At 34.2% G+C, this 24,237-nt stretch overlaps 1 protein-coding gene across 1 annotated transcript in view; it reads left to right on the forward strand.

Moving 5' to 3' along the window:
- The first annotated feature begins 314 nt into the window (after nt 1–314).
- Nucleotides 315–24,237, forward strand: part of LOC131850367 (spectrin alpha chain) — a 44,664-nt gene continuing 20,741 nt past the window's right edge. The window contains exons 1-18 of the mRNA XM_059200585.1: nt 315–424; nt 6,104–6,197; nt 6,495–6,668; nt 7,405–7,671; nt 8,074–8,262; nt 8,999–9,187; nt 9,666–9,836; nt 10,252–10,419; nt 10,899–11,138; nt 11,669–11,857; nt 13,442–13,550; nt 13,897–14,076; nt 14,887–15,071; nt 15,631–15,783; nt 16,224–16,383; nt 20,320–20,525; nt 21,022–21,249; nt 21,797–21,931. Coding sequence (XP_059056568.1) covers nt 6,123–6,197; nt 6,495–6,668; nt 7,405–7,671; nt 8,074–8,262; nt 8,999–9,187; nt 9,666–9,836; nt 10,252–10,419; nt 10,899–11,138; nt 11,669–11,857; nt 13,442–13,550; nt 13,897–14,076; nt 14,887–15,071; nt 15,631–15,783; nt 16,224–16,383; nt 20,320–20,525; nt 21,022–21,249; nt 21,797–21,931 — 3,018 coding nt within the window. The 5' untranslated portion in view covers nt 315–424; nt 6,104–6,122. The remainder of the gene's footprint in view (nt 425–6,103; nt 6,198–6,494; nt 6,669–7,404; nt 7,672–8,073; nt 8,263–8,998; nt 9,188–9,665; nt 9,837–10,251; nt 10,420–10,898; nt 11,139–11,668; nt 11,858–13,441; nt 13,551–13,896; nt 14,077–14,886; nt 15,072–15,630; nt 15,784–16,223; nt 16,384–20,319; nt 20,526–21,021; nt 21,250–21,796; nt 21,932–24,237) is intronic.

The following is a 24,237-nucleotide window of genomic DNA, read 5'->3' on the forward strand; positions in this document are numbered from 1 at the left end:
ATAATATCTCGCAAAGGGAGTACAAATAAAGAAATAATTAAATTTATCGAATTTAATCGATCGTATTGAGTTAACTCAGTAAATCAAATGTAATTATAAATGAACTCGAACATTTTCATCTATGATAACAATAACAATAAAAACCAACAAGAAATAATTATTTAACAAATTATTGTAACGAAAAATATGTTAGTAATCATAGTATTAAATACTTTCTCTTTGATCTTTTGACACTCTTAGATTTTCTGTCAACGTACACGATTGTCTAATCTGTGATGAAAACATCAAGGTCTAAGTAGTCTATGTTATAGGTAGTCTGTGTCACTCTGTGGATTTGTCGCTATATGTCCATCAATTTATCGAACGAAAAAATCAATTATAGAAAATAAAGTATATAGTTTGCAATTTAATCGTGTATTTTCAGGTAAGTGTTTAAGTATTCTTTATATTACTTTATTTCAATTCTTTTTTGATATAAAAAGCCATTCAAAATGTTGGTGTAGGACACGCCCAACATTGTAATTAATTTTTTTTTCTAGTTACTGTTCCACTTTATTATCAATAACTTGTAATAGTTATAATAATAGTTTACTTTTGCAATATCAATGGTTTATTGAATAACACTGTCTATTTATATTCTATTTTTTTTATTTTGTTCTAAAATAGATTTGCACCGTTAACCATATTTAGGTTTATTTTGGAGCATTACGTCATAGTTCAGTACACAAGACGGGAAGTGGAGAGGTCGGTCGGTGTGTCATTTTGTTACGCCGGATAGCCGGTAGTTATTTTGTATTATTAGTGCACTGTAGACACTATAACTAGATAATGCTTGTTGGGGCGTAAAATTAGAGCAACTGAAGTCATGTAGCCTCCATAATGTTTTGCGAGTCTGCATATCTCGCCTCACTTACTTACTTTAGTTCTACTTTCTACGATAGCATCTAGATAGTACATAAGTATGTACTGATAATACTGTGTAAATGTTTTATTGATAAGTTGATTACTTAACAGCTTCAGAGTGACATCACTTTATCAACTGTTTTTATTGCATTAACTAAACCTGTAATCAGTTGAATTTTTTTGATTAATTATTATATTATTAACTGATGCAGATAAAAATAATTCATTAATTAAGTAGTTCTTTTCTTGTACATACTTTTTAGATAAAGATTTGATTGCCTTTTTTCTTGTGTGAAATATAAAATTGTAGGCAAATTTTAGAAGTTTCCTCCTATGTCTTTAGATTTAGGTCATCAACTGCCCCACCTAACAAGTTGAGAACACTATTTATTTAAATCTTGATGTGTATCATTATTTTTGAATATATCTATGAAGAGTTTTTTAAGAAAATCTAAGTATAAAAAAATTGTAGTTAAAACCATTTTTAATTTTTTTATTATTGAAACCTTTGCTAGAATAATAATAAAAATGTTCATGACTCAGTTTCAACATAATTTATGGGAAGAAATTTATTAATAGAGTAACTGTATCTATACAGACCGCACCCAATTCTTATGATTGGATGAATGAAATAGCTCACATAATGTCTATCTATGTCACATCTCTAAATTGGAGATTGGTGTATATGAAGTACCTAGAATAAAAAATACATTGTATAAATTGAAATATGTGGATATTTATATCAGTTTACTAGCTGTCCTGACAAATGTTGTTTTGCCATATAAATAGGAAAAAAATAGGAGTTCATTATAGATAGATATTTAGAGGTGTATGTATTTTTTAATGCCACATTATAAAAAAAAATTGTTGAAAAAATGAGTAAACCTTTATTGGGGTGAGCCACCCTTAACACTTAGAAGTATAAAAAATATTTATAAACTTTTCTCAGACCTACTGAATATACATTTAAAATTTTATCAAAATCAGTCAAGACATTTCAGAGGAGTATACACAGGAAACCTGTGACAGGAGAATTTTATATATTAAGATAAAAAAAAATAAGAACAACACTTATAAAAATAATTTATTGTTTAGACAATCATTTTAAAGATATTGTGGACCCATGTATCATAATTAACATAATATAAAGTGAATTAGAGGTATTTCATGTCAAGGTTATGGAATGGGCTCTCTATGCTACAATGTTATTTTGGAGTTGATATTATCTATACAATAATATTGCATACTTTCATAAATGTTTGTCATGAGGCAAGCTGCAACTTTGTTCACTACATTCAATAAAAATTGCTGATTAGTTCAGAAATGTAAATTGTTCTTAATATTTATTATCATCATCACTACATGATAAGTATTATTATCCATTATGATGATATTTATTATTATATATTCACACTTACACATAAGTGTCTAGACCCATGTAATGTGTCACTATAAGATACCACTTCTTATACATATACACATTAGACACTTGTTTTTTTTTCCGGACTACTCAAATTATGGTGGCCGCAGCTGACCTTTACAGCTTCACCGGACGATAGGCGGGCGATTGCAGATGGCACTCAAAACCTGCGGAAGGACTTATGGGTCGGCTGAAAGCCAACTCCCGCCTGACGGATACGACTTAGGCTACGGCTCAGGCCGTCGTAATATCTATCCCCGTTTGAATTGAACGGGGGATCGATCGGAGGGGGTAGACGCTTGTGTAATGTGTATAAATGTTTGCGTACTTTGGAAGCAACAATTAATTGTTCCCCCTAAACCTACACCCGGGTCACAAGTTCCGGGAACTGCTCAGACTTTCCCTTCCACAAATACTGGGAGTCTATGGAATACTAAGACGGTTGTCTCTCCCAAATAAATTCCTTGCCTAATTAAAAAAGCTACATATTTATATCTAGCTAACCCCACAGACATTGTCCTGTCTTAACTGTGAATATAGAACTCGCATTAGTATAATTAATCGACCTCGGTGGTCTAGCGGTCTAGCACACCGCTTTACGACCGATGGTCGCGGGTTCGATTCCTCGCACGGCACAAACATTTTTATTCATGAGTATTATTGTTTGTATCGGCCTTCTATGTATAACATGTATGTATTTAGAAAAAAGAATCTATGTATATGTATCAGTTATCTAGTACTCATAACACAAGCTTTAGCTAGCTTAACTTGGGTCCAGATGGAGCTGTGTGAATTGTCCTTTAAAAAAATATCCAAACATACCACGCAACTTATTATTTTTTCATAAGAACATTATAAGGAACCTACTTACAGTAACAAATACAAAAAGAGAATTAGCAAAATCGATTCAGCCGTTCATTAGTGCTGGGGGAAAAGGGGATTATTTTTTATATATACAAAAAAGAATTAGCAACATCCATTGGACCGTTCGTTCGTGTTGCGGAAAAGAGATTATTTTAAAAAATACAGATTAGCTGTAATGTAACTGAAATATAACTTACTATGTACTAGAAATAGGTAGGTAGGTAGATACATGTAATGAATACAAGTAACAGTGCTGACAGCAATGCGATCAAGTTGCCTCGGTATTGATTACGTCGCCTACAATGCTGTAGCAAATGGGACGCACTAATGTACTTAACTATGCATGTATTTTATATTCACTTAGCTCCTTGATAAGCTTGTATACATAGCGTTTAATATATAACGGTAGGTAGTATTGTAGGTCTATGTACAGTTAAGTTTATATACAAAGTTATAAAATAATATTTATTTCACATCATTCCTATGTGTAAATAATTATTTCGTCACATGTATAGGTACTATAGTAATGTAGTATATATAGTATAGTGTTCCATATATTATTTTATGGTATATAAAAGCATTTATCCCTCTCTCAGGAAAGAGGTAAAGACCTTTATTTACCACACTTAACTATATTAATAGGGTTTTACAATTAAAATTATGACAACATCATTTATTAATTTATTATGTGATATATATAATTATGATGAAGGATATTTTAGTCACTTTTCTATATATATGTCATATTCATATATATAGAAAAGTGACTAAAATATCCTTTTTAACTCTTCCATCCTCTTCAGGCGACAGTTTTTGTTATATTTATGATTTGAGAATTTTAAAACGGATTTAATATGAATGACTAAATATATGTACATTGATCTTTATAGCGTACAAGGTTCACGTGAAAGGTATAACGTAAGCTAATGCTACATTGTAGACAATGATACCGCAGTTTAATTACGGAGGCCACTTCAGAGGATGGAAAAAATGCAATTTACTTAATACATTTAAGTTTAATTTATGATCATCTATACATCTAAATAAAATTGGATTGTCTGTTCGTAATATTGAAATAACCGTTTTTACTACATTTATTACATGCATATTAATATAAATACGGTACATACACCAAAGTAACATTTTTTACAATTTTTGTGTCTGTCTGTCTGTTTGTTCCGGCTAATCTCTGAAGTGGCTGGACCGATTTTGACGGAACTTTTATTGGCAGGTAGCTGATGTAGCAAGGAGTAACTTAAGCTACTTTTATTTTAGGAAAATAAGTTAAATTCCACCACGCGGACAAAGTCGCGGGTACAGCTAGTAGAAAATATAGAGATAATTAATTACAACTAAGTGACTCTTCCTCGGTGTATGAATCAGTTCTATTTCATTTTGGCGAGGTGCTCATCACGGGATCGCGTCAGCGCTTCGGTTTCAAAAACTCTCTTAGTAGCGGACCCAATACGGAACGCTGATTATGCGGTATGAGGCAACAGGACAGGGATGCCACACTGAGTAGTTTTAGGGTTGTCACAAAATGTAAAACGTCTGTTACGTTTGTAATAGTGAAGATGCTAATAACCCACCTAATAGTCTACGACATACAATAATGTAAAACCTATATAATTTATATATTGGATATTGGTACCATACAAAGTGTTTTAGCCGATCTTTCAGGTAATGCGGCTAATGCAATTTGCTCATCGGTGAAGTGATGTAGTTATTAATTGTAGGGTACAATGTGACTGGCATGTGCGAGTTTGTACGATAGTCCGCAAATATGAAAGAAATATAAAAAAAATCAGCCAATGGAAAGTATTATATATGTACTATACATGATACCTAGACTAGGCTATCAATGTAGACAAAATGCAGGGAGCACCCACTACTAATTACTATATCTATAACTAGCTATGCCCGCGGTTTCATACGCGTTAAATTTCAATAAAAAAATATAGCCTATATGTTATTCTGATGTATTAGCTACATTACTGTAATGTTTCGTCAAAATTCGTTGAGTAGTTTTTGCGTGAAAGAGTAACAAACATCCATATGTTTTCGCGTTTATAATATTATTAAGATATTCTCCCCAATTCTTTCTATTCTTATATGCTGATATAAGGCTCATCGACGAACCGTTGTAATGATTCTGTCGGTATTACAATGTTGTGTTTGTTGAGTGAGTCATGAAGGTCACGTGATGTAATCGTTAATCAGCCGAGCGGTGATGTCAAATAAACCTCGACCTTATCTGAACGTCTGCATTCCACTGATTAGGACATTTTTTGTCCTGTATGTTCTTGTTCCTGGTAGGAAACTACTGTTATGTAATTTAAAAGGATAATTCCATCACCAAGTATGTAATATGTAAAATATATGCAATACTTGTGTAATAGACTTGTAATTAAAAGATCGCAGTGATTATTATTTATTTATATACATAACTCATTACTTATCCTATCCTATAATAAATAAAATAAGAATGTTTTTGTCATTATATAATTAATTGTGAATATAGTTAAATATAATAGTTTTAAAATAAAACGTGTTGGCAATTAGCTGTAAGTTTATATTATGTTAATAGAATGAATAAATACAGGCATAGGCCCAATATAATAATGTATCACATAAAATACAATGCTATTCTTGTAAATTCACACAATCTACACACAAATAAATCCGTTGTTTTTGCTACTTGATTGAGAGTGGCCAGTGCGTGTATACTGGTATAGTTCATTTGTTTAATAAAAGATACATTTCAGTATATATTAAACTAAACTATTACGAGAAACTGCTAGTTCAGACAAGCACTATATTTAGATTTGATCAAGATTTGACTAATGGTTCTTGAGTTAGTAGTACTAGTTTTTGTGGTCTGAACACGCATATAATTTTTTGTATTTTATTTTGCAGGTGAGTTGACGCATCCATCATGGAGCAGATTCCACCACCGAAGGAGGTGAAGATCCTCGAGACAGCTGAGGATATTCAAGAGCGTCGTGAACAGGTAATAAATGTTTTAATTTTACATTTATTTAACAATATTTCCTGTGAATATATTAAACGGCATTGTTTTGCCTCTGATGTAAAACATTAGGTTTCCATTTTCGAAATTAGGTCAAGCCCTGCAGTAATAGTTTTATGTTATAATTCTTCCGAGCATAAAGTAGCGTCAAAGCAAAGTAGTATGCGGGAAGGCTGTACTAATCTATGTATACAAATAGTACACTTATTATTTCTTAATAACAAATTATAAAAATACAATTGATTTTTAGTAATGTTAATTATATTGTCTGTAAATTAGGTGCTCAACCGCTATGAAGACTTCAAACAAGAGGCGCGCGCCAAGCGAGAGAAACTAGAAGATTCTAGACGTTTCCAGTACTTTAAGCGCGACGCTGATGAACTCGAGTCCTGGATTCAAGAGAAGCTGCAAGCTGCCAGCGATGAGAGTTACAAAGATCCCACCAACCTGCAGGTGAATAAACACTTCTAAATTAACAAGTCTCTATTTTACTCTGCTATGTGTTGTAACATAGTGTAATAGTGAGCAAGGTAAAATAAGTAATATGCTAACATCTACGTACTAAATAGTTTAGTTATAGGGGTTTTGTTTCTTTTGTTTGAAAGACTGTATAGTCTATGTAATGTGTATGTTTGGGAATTCATACCCACACGCTTGAACTTAAGTGGTCAGAAAGATGTCAGAGGAACTTCCTACTGCGTACACTTAGATTGTGGAATTAAATACCTGCCGAACTTTTCTCGAGAGACTATAGCATGGGGTTTTGCCCTGATCCCTCCCTCTGATCCCTCTGGTGTTTCAGACGTCCGTATGTATACAGTAACCGTTTACAATCATGTTGCTTACTGCTTGATAGGCATAGTATAAAATAACTTAAGAACAGGGTGGCGGAATGTATTTGAACTTGACGTGATAGAGTATAATAAAATATACACCAGTATTTATATATTACCTAGTTCATTTAAAAATTTTGTTGAGCTTCATTATTTTTTATTTTTTATCTGGATTGGCAAACAGCTGATTACCTACCTGATGTCAATTGTGCCTATATATATGAAATGCACGGTCACACGTCTTTCGTGTGATGCTCATGTTATGAAGGTGTTTCCATTTCTGAGGAATAAGGTGTCATCGATACCCTGTAGTATTTTATTACAGTTCAGATAAAATATGAATAATGCTTATACAGGCCAAGATCCAGAAGCACCAAGCGTTTGAGGCGGAGGTTGCCGCCCATTCCAACGCTATCGTGGTGCTCGACAACACCGGCACTGAGATGATATCGTCCGGCCACTTCGAGTCTGATACGATCCGCCGTCGCCTGGATGAGCTGCACCGTCTCTGGGAGCTGCTGCTATCAAGGCTCGCTGAGAAGGGCATGAAGCTGCAGCAGGCGTTGGTTCTCGTTCAGTTCCTGCGGCACTGCGACGAAGTCATGTTCTGGATCCGCGACAAGGTCTGTTCTGTTTACTCTAGTTTATTTTTACACATTGCAATAACATTCCTTACACATCCATACATTAATGAGATGTATAGGACATAAACATTGAATTAGGTTTGCGGAACGTGTGTTCGAACAAGTTATATAAAAACTAGTATGTCATCTTTGCTCTTTCTAAACATTACTATTTTTAAATTAATTTTGTTTAGAACATAAATATTTTTTTACAATTTAATATGTACTCATTTCGGTGATAATACTTGAATAAATATAATTTCTGCGTAACTTCAGTGCTTATTGGCAGCAATGTACTGACTTTTACAGTTTACAATTTCATCATATTGATGGCAGTTTCAAAATTCAGTGTGATTAAAATAAAATATCATGTAAAATAAAAATATATCATTTTACCAACAGGAAACATTCGTGTGCGCGGATGAGTTTGGCTCGGATCTGGAGCACGTCGAGGTGTTGCAGCGCAAATTCGACGAGTTCCAGAAGGACATGGCGGCCCAAGAATACCGCGTCACCGAGGTCAATCAACTCGCAGAGCGCCTTGTACTCGAAGGTCACCCAGAGAGGGAGACCATTGTGAAGACCAAAGATGTGAGTCCTCTTAAATATTTAGTGTGAACCATATTTTAAACAGTCAACTCATTAGGTAATCATGTACAAACTCATTTGAAAAGGATAAGAGCTGAATTTCTTGCCTGTTATCAGCTTCAAAGCACCCTCAACTGATAGTAGATTTGATATATCATTAGAATCTGCAAAAGACCTACATAAATAAATATAAATTTGATTTTTATGCTAAGGCTAACATTAATTAACATTACAAATGAATGTTAACTGGATCTCTATTGTGTGCATTTAGTTGTTAATTTAAGTTATTGTGCCTGAAGAACAATGGTCATAGAAACAAAATCTATCAAGTTTTGTCCATTTGCAAAGAAGTTTTACTCAGGGGATACAGGACAATCTTAACTGACTAACGATTTATACATACTGCTGAGCATTTCAACATATGGGTGGACTGATTTAGTGGATAATTTTATACTAAAAGGCACCACTGGCTACATAGGTAATAGTGTTTTTATAATTTGAGCAGTCTGCGGTTAATGAAATTTATACATTTATAATGCATCTTTATTGTTCAACCAACTCATTACTGAAAAACATCTATCAAATGTTACGACTATTCTTAAAACAATCTGACAATATAAATGACAATACTGCAACCAACATTTTATAGAAACTGCCACCATGTTATGGACTAATATATTAGTAAATGCGACAAAATAATGAATCACTTGTATTATAAACTAGTTATTTATTTATGCAGGAACTGAACGAAGCCTGGCAGCGCCTGCGCCAGATGGCCTTGATGCGCCAAGAACGCTTGTTTGGCGCTCATGAAATCCAGCGTTTCAACCGCGATGCGGACGAGACCATCGCCTGGATCTCCGAAAAGGATGTAGTACTTGGCTCCGATGATTACGGACGCGACTTGGCCACTGTTCAGACATTGCAGGTTAGAATTGCTTAATGAATATAAATACAATGGAAGTGTAGTTAAATAGCTTATATAATTGATTTTAATGTCTATCCTTAAACATTATTGTAACTGTAATTAAATTTTAACAATTTATGGTGGATGGTATATATCACATATTATAACCAATTATTTTCTGACTTCTTGGTGTCTCATAAGAGTGTAGCATATTATGACTTTGAGGTGCCAGGAACAGTTGAATAGATGAAATGGAGTTGTTACGTATTTTTTAAAATAATGAAATAAGTCAAAAATAAATATTTCTTAACACACTTCACAAATTATAATATATATAAAAGGGAAGTAGAATAGATAGATTAAATATTTTTCCTTTGTGAAGGTAAGTCGTGTGTTTGAATTGTATCCAATAAATTCCGGAATATGGTCTGCTATGTTTGATTTGATTGCGGTGAAATTCGAGCATTGTGGTTGTAATGTGTGATGTGTGTGTGTACAGCGCAAGCACGAGGGCGTGGAGCGCGACCTGGCGGCGCTGGAGGACAAGGTGTCGACGCTGGGCGGAGAGGCCGCGCGGCTAGCCGCCATACACAACGACCACGCGCCTGCCATACACTCCAAGCGAGACGAAATCACGCAGGCTTGGCAGAAGCTCGTGCAGAAGGCCAAGGTCAGTTGCACCTCCGCAGTCACCAGTCTGTTGTTGTTATACTACATTTTACTAATACTCTTTGTTATAGTTATTCCAAAATTTACATAACATAAACACATTTTAATATTAATTTTTGATCCTACCGCTACATTCAGAGTGTAGTATCAATCAATAACGGACTAGAATCGGATAGGTATGTGAAAAGAGAAGAAAGCATTATGTCGACTCTAGCGCACACTGCTGACGTCATGCGTACATTGAACATTCCGCGGTAACCGGCGAGAGAGAACAGTGGTGTATGTCTGAGAGCCGATAATTAGAAAGACGATATGTGTGCTTATTTTTTCAAGATATACATATGTGTCTGATTTAGTATATAAATTATATGAATATAATCAGAAGATAGTAATAAAATTTTGATGTTGGATAATAGGAGCGTCGGTCGGAGTTGGAGTCGTCGCACGCGTTGCACCGCTTCCTGGCCGATTACCGCGACCTCATCTCCTGGATTAGCGACATCCGCACCCTCATTGCAGCGGACGATCTCGCCAAGGATGTGCCCGGTGCTGAGGCACTGCTCGAGAGGCACCAAGAACACAAGGTTTTATTTAATTTGAACACTATCGAATATATTTAAATTTCTTAGTTACTTTATTATTTCACTAACTGCGAAATTTATGGCCTGGTTTTTCTCATGTGTAAGCTATATTATTTTAAAGTTTCATTAAAATCAATTCAGTAGTAGTTTTGCGTGAAAGAGTGTCAAACATTTGTCCATCCATACTCACAAACTTCCGCCTTTGTAATATTAGTTAGATAGTACCTATATTATTTTCAATTCAATTAATAATCTCGATAATAATCATCAACGACAATATTTAGTTCTAAAGGTGAATTATTTGTTTTAGTTACTAGATCTTTAAATAGATATCACGTTGGATAGCATCGCATATCAATTATCTAGTCCCCATAACTTAAGCTTAGCTTAGTCCGGGGCTAAATAGCGCTATGTTAATTGACCTGAGATATTATTATATGTCGCATTGTAATGTAACTAAAACAATATGTATGAATATTTAGGGTGAAATGGATGCTCGGTCGGATGTGATACGCGCGTGTGCAGCGGCCGGTCAAGCGCTGGTAGAGAGCGGGCACCGCGCCTCGTCGGAGGTGTCCGCGGCGCTGGAGACGCTGGCGCGGGAGAGCGACGCGCTGCAGCAGCTGTGGGAGCAGCGCCGCGTGCTGTACCTGCAGTGCATGGACCTGCAGCTCTTCTACCGCGACACCGAGCAGGCCGACGCCTGGATGCACAAGCAGGAGGTGAACATCACATTTATATATTAAAACACTGCAGCATTACAATCTACAAAGTGTTTCATAGTATGGAATGAACAATTTTCAGTATTCTGGGGACCTATAAGTTTAACAGTTAGAAACTTAATTTTTGAAAGTTTCTAACTGTTAAACTTATAGATCCCCAGAATACTGAAAATTGTTTATTCCATACTATACTATAACTATACTATTTAAAATTTAAGAATTGACTTTGCTATTCTTTTTTGTCCATGATCAAATTGTATCTGACAAAATTAGTAATAATAAAGTTTATTATGGCATCGATGCCCCATTTGTTAGTAATTTTTCATTCAAATCTAATGTTAGTATAGTTTCTTATCTATCTAGTAGTACATTTAAAGTGGTTATAAATTGTTAGACTTATGTCTAAAAAAATATTGTATCACTGGTAAATTAATTTTTTCATCTAAGTTTTCAGAACGATATTCAAATAAAATTATGTATTTTCGTAATGTTATCATCAAAATCATCAAACCTTCCTAACCTGTGTTCAGGCCTTCCTCGCGAACGAAGACGTAGGCGACTCTTTGGATTCCGTAGAGGCGTTGTTGAAGAAACACGAGGACTTTGAGAAGTCTCTGGCGGCGCAGGAGGAGAAAATAAAAGCTCTGGACGAGTTTGCTTCTAAATTGATCCAGGGACAGCATTATGCCGCCGACGATGTCGCACAGAGGAGAGAGATGGTGAGTAATATGTCTTGTTTAGGTAATTAATACCAAAAGTAATAACATGAAGAAGAAAGATTTTATTTTAACTTGACCTAACTTGAATAAATGCTGACCTATTAAAAATATATATAATTAAGAAATCAAATGCTATGTCTTTTAAAAAAAGTGTGAAGGGGGAGAGTCGCTAGTTAGATTAAAATTAAAAACAACTATATTCTTAATCTGATACTATTGTATAAAAAATCTTAACATATACGTTAAAATTGCTTTGAGACGAAGAAACCTTTAAATATGGGTTATGTATGTAATAATTATAGTAAAGTCTACTGAATACATATAATAAAAGAACATTATAGTCATATTTTTAATTAGACGAAGTCAACTGACGTTTACTGTGTTGTCAGTATTTGATGAAATAAAAATAGTGTTGTGACAAAGTGAATCATTGAAAAAACTCCTGAATTAATGGAATTGCCTCGATTGTCTAGTGAATAGTTAGTGTGCCGAACTGCCGATATCGGGTACGGGGTTTGAATTTTAGCCGTGCTTTATACATACCAACGAGTTTACGACGATTATGTTCCTATTGTATCTACCTATACTGAATACCGAGTATTTTAAACGTAAAGAAAAAATTGCGTGGAAACTTTTAAGACTGTCCTAATTACAATTCATAATGTAATTGAAACTATAGATGTACAAAATATAACAATATATAACATAATATAGTTAGGTAATAAAAATAAAAAACTGCGCTTATTACAAAATTTGTTTTTATTCATCATCAGATAAAAAAATCATTGTCGCTTTCAGTGACATTAATTATAAATCTGTCTAAAAATTGATAATAATTTATCTTTGAAACAGTGTTTCGCTCCACGTTTCTCCGGAGACTTAAATTGTTCACTTTGTATTATTTTAATACATTGTAGACTGAGGTCACACCAATTCCCAAAATGTCAGCTGTTTTCGAAATACATTTGTTTTTTTGGGAGCCTCAATAGGTAATAGTGAAGCAGCTTTCTCAAATACGTATTTGTAGACGTTTTGTATCATAAGTTTTTCGGTAACGTCTTTCTTGGAGACAAGCTTTGGCTTGACGTGCTTGGTTGAGGATCCATATTGTTTGTATGAAACAATATAGTAAATATACAATATACCCAACAATTACCCCAAACACAACATGAGGAAAAACTTAACAAAACAGCGTGAGCGCAAAAAAAAACATTGGTGCTCTCAGACCAGAGGTTAGAAGCCGAATTACGAACAAAATGGCGACAGACGCTCGCGACGTTGATTTGTGTTGGCACTAGTAGCCGCGCGCTTTGTAATAAGCCGTCAAAAAACTGATTGTAGTTACTAGTAACTTATATCAGAGCACTTTTATACAATTTTCTTTTGTAGTTTGTAATGATTAACTATTCACACTCATTGTTCATTCATCTAACTGAGAACTGAACGCATCACTATTACTTTAAATATGGCAACATTATTTTACAATGTGACATTAGCTACTGTCAGCTAGCTTCGTCTAATTAAAAATACGACTATAGTGCGGTAGTTTACGTCAAGTTTATAATATTGGTATGTTTCGTACAGTTACTGGAGCGTCGTGCTGCTCTCCAAGAAAAGTCGAACCAACGGCGTGCGTTACTTGAAGACGCCTACAAATACCAACAGTTCGAACGTGACTGCGACGAGACCAAGGGTGCGTGATAGATAAACTGTACAAATAAAAGTTCATAATGGTGGTCTCTATTTTTAGCATTTCTTATTCAAGTACTACTACCATAAGAGTTATATAATAATTAATCACCAAATAATAGTAGTGTTAAATAAAGAACTTAGCTCAATCATTGAAAAATCAAGATATTGTTTAGACTAAAATCGTATACGTCAAGCAGCAGTTGAGCTTCATAAGTCCTTCCGCGGGTTCGGAGTGCCATCTGCATCTGCAACGGTCAACAGCATTAGAATAGTTCGAAAAAAGTTAACATAACATTTAGTACTGCAAAATATTTGTAATGTTTAAAATATTGCCACGTTGTAAACAGGCTGGATCAACGAGAAGCTGAAGTTCGCAACAGACGAATCTTATCTCGACCCAACTAACTTGAACGGCAAAGTGCAGAAACACCAGAACTTCGAGCAGGAGCTGCAGGCGAACAAGCCGCGCGTCGACGAGATCACCACTGTCGGCAACCGACTGCTGGAACAAGAACATTTTGCCAAACGTAAGTTTATATCTTTTGTTTTTAGCAATTAGTTTTTGAGTATCAAATTTGTGGCCAGTATGATATATCTCTAAAAACATACATATAAATCAACAACAAATATACTTAATCTCGACAGCCTCGGTGGTCTAGTGATTTAGCACACCGCTTTACTATCCGATGGTCGTGGGTTCGATTCCTCGCACGGTACAAACATTTGTATTCATAAGTATGATTGTTTGTATCGGTCTGGGTGTTTTCTATGTATAATATGTATTTATTTACAAAAAAAAATGTATCCATGTATTTATATCAGTTGTCTAGTACCCATAACACAAGCTCTGCTTAGCTTGGAACTAGATGGCGCTGTGTCAATTGTCCTGAGACATTATTATTATTAATATTTGCATCTGTGGTTATGACAGACGATAAATATGCTATCATGACAGCAGTTCGCTATGATCACTCCCGTAGGTGGGTAGTCGTGTTTCAAGAAGGTGGATAGCATATTAATCCTAAAACCTATTTATTAACATGATACTCCTATTATTGTACCAAAATATAAGATCATTGTAATTGCTAATTTCATCAATAATTTCTAGAAAAACTATATTACATTTAACAAAGCAAGAGGTGAGCTGATAGCCTTCTCACTAAACTAGAGATTTTTTTTTCTGCTGTATCCAAGTCATGAATTTTACTGAGTAATAAATGTATAGTTTACAGCTCTTTTCAGTCTTAAAATGTGAATTTATTTGCTATCCACAAAAAAACTCGTACATAATGTTGTTTGTGTATATTTTATTGTTATATTTTAAATTTTATCTTTAGCTCAAATCGAGTCCCGTCTGGGCGAACTAGCTGGGTTATGGGAGAAGTTAGTGACTGCCTCCGAACTGAAGGGCAGTAAGCTGCAAGAGGCATCTCAACAGCAGCAGTTTAACCGTGCTGTTGAAGATATCGAACTCTGGCTCTCAGAAGTTGAGGGGCAGCTGCTCAGTGAGGACTATGGCAAAGTATGTTTATAATATATTGCTTTACTAAAATATATACTTGGTCTTCAATTATATACATCATATAAAGGAGATATTTACTTATAATTATAGTTCTTTCTATATCTTCGTAATTGTATAAAAAATTCTTGTCACATTCTTTATTCAAGATGAAATCCTAAAATACTGCAACGATTTTGATACTCTGTAGGTCTGAGATTAAGATTTTTTATACTCCTAAGTGACAAGGCCCAACCCCAAAAAAAAACTTTATTAATATTATTTTAATATTCAGTATTAAAAATTACATACAACCCTAAATTTTCACCCTTCTACTATCATCCCCTCTTTTTTTGTAGCGATATTAATTTATATAGCAAAACAACGTTCGCCGGGATAGCTAGTTGTAATATAATAATAACTATAAAATACTAGCTGTAAATTTATAGTCTACTTGTTATTCTGTTAAGTTTCATTGTATCTGTATACATATCACAAATAATAGAATTATATCAATCGGTCAATGTAAGTTTTTTCCACTTATAACCATGCATTCCATATAAGTTTGTTTCACTTGTGTCAGGACCTGACTAGTGTGCAGAACCTGCAGAAGAAGCACGCGCTGCTGGAGGCGGACGTGGGCTCGCACGCCGAGCGCATCGACGCCGTCCGCGGACAAGCCGAGCTGTTCGTGGAGCGCGGACACTTCGACGCGGACAATATACGCACCAAGCGGGTAACTACTCTGTGCATATCTATTTTTTATGGATGATAATTTTATTTATTTATTTAATACAGGGTACTAATAATAATGCTGCTACACCCACCACGGCAATGTACCAGTCCTGTCTATATTACACCACTAAGGAGCAGGACATTGTCGATTATATACGAACCAAGAGTAACCTGACATTGAGTGACGCAGTTGGGACCGAGTCATAACGCGCGTTTGTGGCCCAGGTCCCACCAACATGCTGCCCGCCTTCAGTCGGTGTGGTGTTTCGGCGCTACTGTCAGATTGCCGTCGACAGTGCCCTGACCACACAAAGAAAAAATAATAATGAAAAAAAAATATTAGTTTTATAATATTAATTAATATGTGTGTTAGTCTATAAGGTATTCTTTATAATATGACTAAGATATGTTTAGATTCTTACTGTAATGAATTATATGCAGGATGGTCTAGTGGGGCGCTACTCTGCGCTTGACAAGCCGATGGCGATACGCAAGCGCCGTCTCCTGGATTCACTGCAAGCGCAGCAGCTGTTCCGCGATCTTGATGATGAAGCCGCCTGGATCAGGGAGAAGGAACCTATCATCGCATCCACTAACAGAGGTATGTGTAAGAAATTGCATTCTTTAGAGAATTTACGAATAATATTTTTTGTAACTGAAATAAAAAAAAAAGTCCTTCTGTTGAAATGTAGCAGAGAAATAAATTAGAAGAAAGCTATTAAATATATCTGTACAAAGTACCTAGTCTTGAAACAGATATTAATTTAATTATACCCTTTTAGTGTTTTTTTTATACCATCCTCTTGTTTGGTATTTTAATAATAATAATAAGGCTTTATTTGTATATACCATCTAAATAACAATTGTTATTTAAAAAGGATTCATTTATATCATCTATATCAGACGCATACCCATTATATATAACAATTTAAATTAATTCTAAGTAACCAAATGCCAGAAAGTTGCGTAATACAATCGCTGACTTACACCTGTGATATAGGCATCAGTACTCTCTTGTAACATGTATTGTAAATTAAATTTGCTAGTTGTGTGGACATGTATATTTAAGAGTATGTGTTGTGTATGTGCCTTAATGAACTAAGGTAGAAAGTAGAATATGGATTAGTGAATGTATATGAATCAGTGGCACTCAATGAGGAAGTAGCCATTATTATTGCTAAAAGTTGCATATAGATGGCGTGATTGGTATCGATGGAATTCTTCATAGTTTTGCAAACGTTTTAAAAAACAAAACTGTGTTTTCAAAAATGATTAATCAATTTTTAAAAAGTTATATATACATGTTAAAATGAAATAATGCGTTTAGTAAAGTAATTTTCATATATTTACTCATTTTGTTATTTTCCAGTACTTAATTACACTTTAATCAGTGCTAATATGGGGCTCAATGTTTTCGAAATGCTTTCATAGATGGCATTGTCGTCATTTGTATCGGCCTAATTAAATGTCTTTTTTATATTTTCCAATAATAAGCACTTAATATATTATTATTGTAAATTAAACATATAAAAAATTTTTAAGTAAATTAAAAATAGCCGAACAAGCAAGTAATACTATTTCCAATAATACTTATGTATGAAGTGTTGTCATATTAAAAATAAATACATGTATTATCGATTTTTTTGAATAATCGATAACAGGATTTTATTACAGCGCATTATTCGATGATGCTTTTAATGAGTCGTTGTGAACAGTAAATTTTCATTATTATGTATTATAGCAGTGTTCCGTTTCAAAGAACGGAATATAGTAGTACATTATTAGTGTCGTTGGTTATTTACATTTGTACTGAATAATCGATTACATAATAATTTAAAATATCGAGTACGAATCGTAGCTGTCTTCGAATACTGGCAACTGGTAAGATTAAAATAGTATTTAAAAAAAAGAGAGAAATCGACCCTAACTCGAATACCATAAAGTTGATTTTCCTTTCTCATTAATATATCATAGCAGTTTGTTTTTAACTTGCGTATGACTCTGTAGTATGATGTTTAACGTGTATTGTTATTGTACGGTGCATACATTTCAAAAATTATATTTTAATGTAGGTACATACATTTCATACATGTCAAAAATTATCTTTTAATGTAGGTACACACATTTCATGCATGTCAAAAATTATCTTTTAATGTAGGTACATACATTTCATACATGTCAAAAATTATCTTCTAATGTAGGTACATACATACATTTCTTTCATACATTTCATACATTTCAAAAATGAACTTGTAGGTACATATATTTCTTTCATACATCTCATACATTTCAAAAATTATATTTTAATGTAGGTACATACATTTCTTTCATACATGTCATACATGTTAAAAATTATCTTTTAATGTAGGTACATACATTTCTTTCATACATTTCATACATTTCAAAAATGAACTTTTTATGTAGGTACATACATTTCTTTCATACATCTCATACATTTAAAAAATTATATTTTAATGTAGGTACATACATTTCATACATGTCAAAAATTATCTTCTAATGTAGGTACATACATACATTTCTTTCATACATTTCATACATTTCAAAAATGAACTTTTTATGTAGGTACATACATTTCATACATGTCAAAAATTATCTTTTAATGTAGGTACATACATTACTTTCATACATTTAAAAAATTATATTTTAATGTAGGTACTACATTTTTTTCATACATTTCATACATGTCAAAAATTATCTTTTAATGTAGGTACACACATTTCTTTCATACATTTCATACATGTCAAAAATTATCTTTTAATGTAGGTACATACATTTCTTTCATACATTTCATACATTCCAAAAATTTCATACATTTCAAAAAGTATCTTTTAATGTAGGTACATAACACCCCATGTCAGACCCCTTGTATTTGGAAGAAACTTAAAAATAATGCCAAAAATATTAGATGAATATATTTTTAATACGAATATTGTTTTATTTTTGTTCATCAACTTTATCCCTCACTAACAATACTAGTAGTAGTACATAACCTGGTTTATACCGCTAAAGATATTGAAAGATATACGAGTAATTCAGAATGTTATCAAGTTCAAAATAAGCACACATTACTTGCTTAGATAACAGAGTAATATTACTCGTAATAAAAACATTTGTAACACCCATATGTATACTACGTATGTATAGTAAGTACTTACGCTGCGGCGCCGTGAGACTCGTCTACCTCATCTACTAACCAATAGGAGCGCGCCTCTCGTGTTTCCAGAAAGTTCGCGACTAACGGACGATATAGTAGTAAGGCAATGAGTGTCCCAGTGACATCATTATAATATTTTCTCGTTAAATTTTATTGTAATATACACAATTTCGCACTAAATAACGTGTTACCCCGTTACACATTTCTAATAATGAAAAACCTAGACCAACCCTGTTCACTTAATCTTACAAGATCTGACTTTAAAAATTACGATATCCTCATACAGCCTTTCATTTCCCCTTTCAATACTTTTTCGCATTAAAAAGTAGCCTTTCTCAGGGTCTACATTATCTGTCTACCAAATTTCAATTAAATCAGTTCAGTAGTTTTGGCGTGAAAGCGAGACAAACAGACAGACTGAGTTACTTTAGCATTTATAATATTTGTAAGAATATCGCTATTAAAAATAGTGGTTGGTGAAAGACGGGTGAAAATTTAGGCGTGTATGTATTTTCAATGTAATATTATAAATAAATAAAAAATTGTCCATAATACAAAAAAATATTTTTTTGGGGTAGGCCACCCCTATGACTTAGGGGTATAAAAAATAGATAACAACCCTACCTCAGACCTGGCAAGTATACATATCAAATTTCATCAAAATGTGGGAGAAGTATGGCAACTAACACTGTGATACAAAATTTATATATAAGATATAGCGGAATTCTCATTAGGGAAAAGAGGGGTACATCGTAGAATACATGAAGTATATACCAGTAAATTAATTGTAGCTAAAACCTTACACATAACGATTGAAATAAATAATCATATAGCCCGATTTTGATACGTACGAGTATAAAAGTATCAAAATCGGGCTATACGTATAGCGCAGACGCGTTACAACATATCAAAAAAATAGGCATGGAATGTAAAATAAACCATAACATAATAGGTATATACATTGGCACATAAGCCATATCTGCAGAGTGTCGGCTAACGATATTATACCTACACATTTACATTGAATCCTGAATCGTCCCTAATGAGGTACACGATACAGTTACCTACATATCTATTATATACATATCTTTGCAAAACAGATGTCATGTAGACTGAATTGACTGCCATCTATTTTCATGCTTTGTTACTAAGCACCCACTAGTAATCCGAACTGCTTCAGATCTAGCGACATCTAGCGGCTACGGTGGCGAAATAAAATAGCCCGAAGAATAGCCCGAGTTAGGAAGGAACCATTTTCTAGTATGGGATGGGGTATCTGTATGTAATATTATGTTATCTGTGATATGAATATTGTTTTGAACGATAAGTGCTATGTTAACGTGCGTGGTCGCGTGGTGGTAGGTCGCGACCTGATCGGCGTGCAGAACCTGATGAAGAAGCACCAGGCGGTGATGGGCGAGATGGCGCAGCACGAGGCGCGCGTGGAGGCGGTCCGCGCGGCCGGCACTGCGCTGCGGGACGCCGGACACTTCGCGGCAGACGACATCGCCGCCCGCCTCCACCAGCTGCAGAACCAGTGGGCGCAGCTGCAGGAGAAGGCGCTGCAGGTACACCACCCTATACACCAGTGTACCTCGCCCACTCCGTATAAAATACAAAAAGATCTTAATCACCCATAATTTAGGTATATGTTTCGTACAATAAACGAAAGAGTATTATATGCGTGTGTGTGTAATGTATACATAATTTAAAAAATATTTAACCATTCTGCACTCCTGTGCGAAATTAACATTTACAGCAATTTAAGAATTACTATTATCATACTCCTTTGGCCACGCAGTTTTTGTGAAAAGGGGTACAAAGTTTTTACTCCACATATTAATATAGATAGCATATAGAATGGCAAACAGACCGATGGCTCACCGGACGGTATCAATTATATCAGCCACAATTATTGTGTTTTCCATTATATTGCCTAAATATTTTTGACAACTGTTTCCCCAAAATTAAAATGTGTATTATAAGTTCAGATATTTATCTGATGATTTTTTATGTATTTACATAAAAACAATTTTAACACTGGATGTGGTATCTCTACTATAGCGCAAACAAGACCTGGAAGACTCGCTCCAAGCTCAACAATACTTTGCCGATGCCAACGAAGCTGAGTCGTGGATGCGCGAGAAGGAGCCCATGGCGAACACCCAGGACTACGGCAAGGATGAAGACTCATCAGAGGCTTTGCTCAAGAAACATGAAGCACTGCTCTCGGACTTGGAGGCATTTGGGAACACTATCAAATCACTGAGGGATCAAGCTAACGCCTGCCGGGTAATAATTCTTGGTTTTTATTTTAATAATCTGTCATACTCGTAAATATTGCTGCTAGTAGGGACTAGCCTGCTCTAATTATTACAAATAATTTACTCTATTTTAGTTACCCGACCATAAATAAATCTATCCTGCTAATAAATATATACAGTTAATTAATATTATTTCAATGTTGTACACCACAACTCAGAGTACCAATTGTAACATATTTTGTACATTTTTGCATATTTCATCATATCATCATCACTATTAGTAATTTTGGTGATTTCTTGAATGAATTTGGTTTCATTCCAATTCTATACATAAAACTAAACAAAATAATACAAATCAGTTAACAAAGTAATGAAATGGACTTCCGCTACTCTAATGCAGTTGGCCGCAGCTAGCCTGTACAACTACATCGAATGATTGGGGGACAAATGCAGCTGGCACTCCCACGGAAGGACTTATGGAGCGACTGAAGGCTAGCTCCTTGACGGTTACGACTTTAGTCTGACGTCACCACTAGGGGTGTTTTCACTATCTACAGTATTAATGTTTGGTACAGCAACAAGAGTCACCGGTGGTCGACGTGTCGGGCAAGGAGTGCGTGGTGGCGCTGTACGACTACGCGGAGAAGTCCCCGCGCGAGGTCTCCATGAAGCGCGGCGATGTACTCACTCTCCTCAACTCCAACAACAAGGTAACTTTTTTTTTTATAGCAAAGCGGGAAACGAGCTTTGACTCACCTGATTGTAAGTGATTACCGCTGCTTATGAGTCCCCGCGTAAAGTGCTTTGACGGCCTTTTAAGAACGAATAAGCTCTTTTCTTGAAGGTTTCTATATCGTATCGATTAGGATCGGAAATATTTTTTCAACGTATTTACTCCACTATTCAAGGGTTGATGGTATCATGAATAGAGTAGAAAATTCTTAATACAAATAAACTTAAATATAATTACTTTTGAATAGACATACATATTTTTTTAATCTACAGCTCATTCGGAAAGGTGTCTCAACACAAGATGAATGAGGAAGAAACTTGCGTGTTGCTCTATAAATGTTGTACCTTTATATTTTTAAGTTTAAATGTGTGAATACAAACTACCAAATAGCACTACTTCATTAGATATAATACTCAAGCAATTGTTTAATGGTAAAATATAACATGCATTGCAGCAGAAGTTGAGTACATTTTCTTTATGAAACTTTTAGAACACTTTTTGTTAGGTAAAAACCACTAATAATGTACTAGTATTTATTCAGTTTGTGACTTATACATGAAGAACGAAATAGCTCTACCAAAGGCACGCAAGCGATCAATACTATTTCACGTTTTTTTTTATATATCTGAATATCGTTTGTTTCAATGAAACTGAGTTTCAGTTTATGTTAAAAACGGTATAATTATTTACATAGATAAACCTCTAATAGATAAGTGCCGAAGTTGTTACTAGCAATTGACACTATATGTATATTCAATAAGCAATGTCAATGATAACGATAAACTACGCAGCAGGATCTAGTCGTAAAGCGCAGACCATACAAGCGTAACGAAGAACTAATGTTTTAATCACACAATATTAAAAAATTATATAAGAAAAGTATTTGTCTATGCACATGATAAAAACAGACAACGAAAAGTTAGTGGGTTATTTATAATTTTTATAAATAAAACAAAAGCTAACTATGTGTCTCATAAGCTCTCGCTAAGTATATGGGGGAAATTAATGTTAGTAATACGCATATATGGTATCAGGTATGGCCATGTGCCCACCTAGCATATACTGTGAGCGCAGGCGGGTACATCATGCCTTATCATATATAAAAAAATAGGTCACTAGTTCAAAGATCCTTATCGTACATGTTATATGTATATACCATTTTTGTTTTAATGTGTATATGAAAACTAATTTAAAACATTCTATATATTCCTGTCTGAATTGTACTTCATTTGCGTACGTCATTCTTTTATTGCATATCCGCCTCAAACCAAACATGCTTATATAATCACGTGACGTATTACAACATTATTCGACCACCGCTTGATGCGGCCGCTCGTCAGCAACGACCGATGAGAAATCAATTGAAAATGTAGTCTCCTAATATACATTTTAGCCAATGTAGAATGTTCTAAAGAATTTGTATAATTAGTTGAAAAGTTCTGTGATACAAAAGTGATACTAGTCAGTAAAATGATAGTGTTAAGTTGGCTGGTGATAGTGATAACGGAAAATGTATATAATTACTGTAGGAATGATAAGAGGCAAACATTGGCACATGTGAGTTTATTCGGCTTGTAATAAAAAATACATAATTATTGCTTGTATTAAAAATTATTATTTAAACAAATAGCCTTATTTTTCTATGATAATAAAAAATGTGTGAAATACAATACATGTCATACCAATGTTATAAATGCGAATGTTTGTAGTTTGTGACTAAATCACACTCAATTGATTAGAGGGTTTTGGATACGAATGAATTTTTGTACACAAATAGATCACTACTTTGATTAACAGAAAGAAAATATTTTTTACTTGAATTCATATACGTGTAAATTTTGTAGAAGAACATTCTATTGTGTATGATGTATTGAATAACATGTGGAGTATATTAATATGAGTAATAACTACTTCCAATTATTTCTTTTGAATCTTAGACGGCCTCAGTGGTTTAGCTCACCGCTTTACTTCCAATGGTCGCGGGTTAGATTCCTCGCATGGTATAAAAATTTTTAGTCATGAGTATGATATGATTGTTTGTATCTGTCTGGGTCTTTATATATAAATATATTATATATGAATTTAAAAAAAATTGAAGTATTTTTATATGTTGTCTAGAACCCATAACACAAGTTTTGCTTATCGTGGAACTAAACGGCGCTGTGTTAATTGTCCAGGGTTTTTTTTTTATCTTAATTACTCTCATAGAAGTAAATCTTTAACTGACTTAGGCTTTGTATAAAGTAGTATGCGTGGGTAACACTGTCTTAGTTATTGTTACTA

Source organism: Achroia grisella, unplaced genomic scaffold, assembly GCF_030625045.1.
Source record: "Achroia grisella isolate CSIRO2021 unplaced genomic scaffold, CSIRO_AGI_Agris_v1 utg754, whole genome shotgun sequence".
In the NCBI taxonomy this organism is placed as follows: domain Eukaryota; kingdom Metazoa; phylum Arthropoda; class Insecta; order Lepidoptera; family Pyralidae; genus Achroia; species Achroia grisella.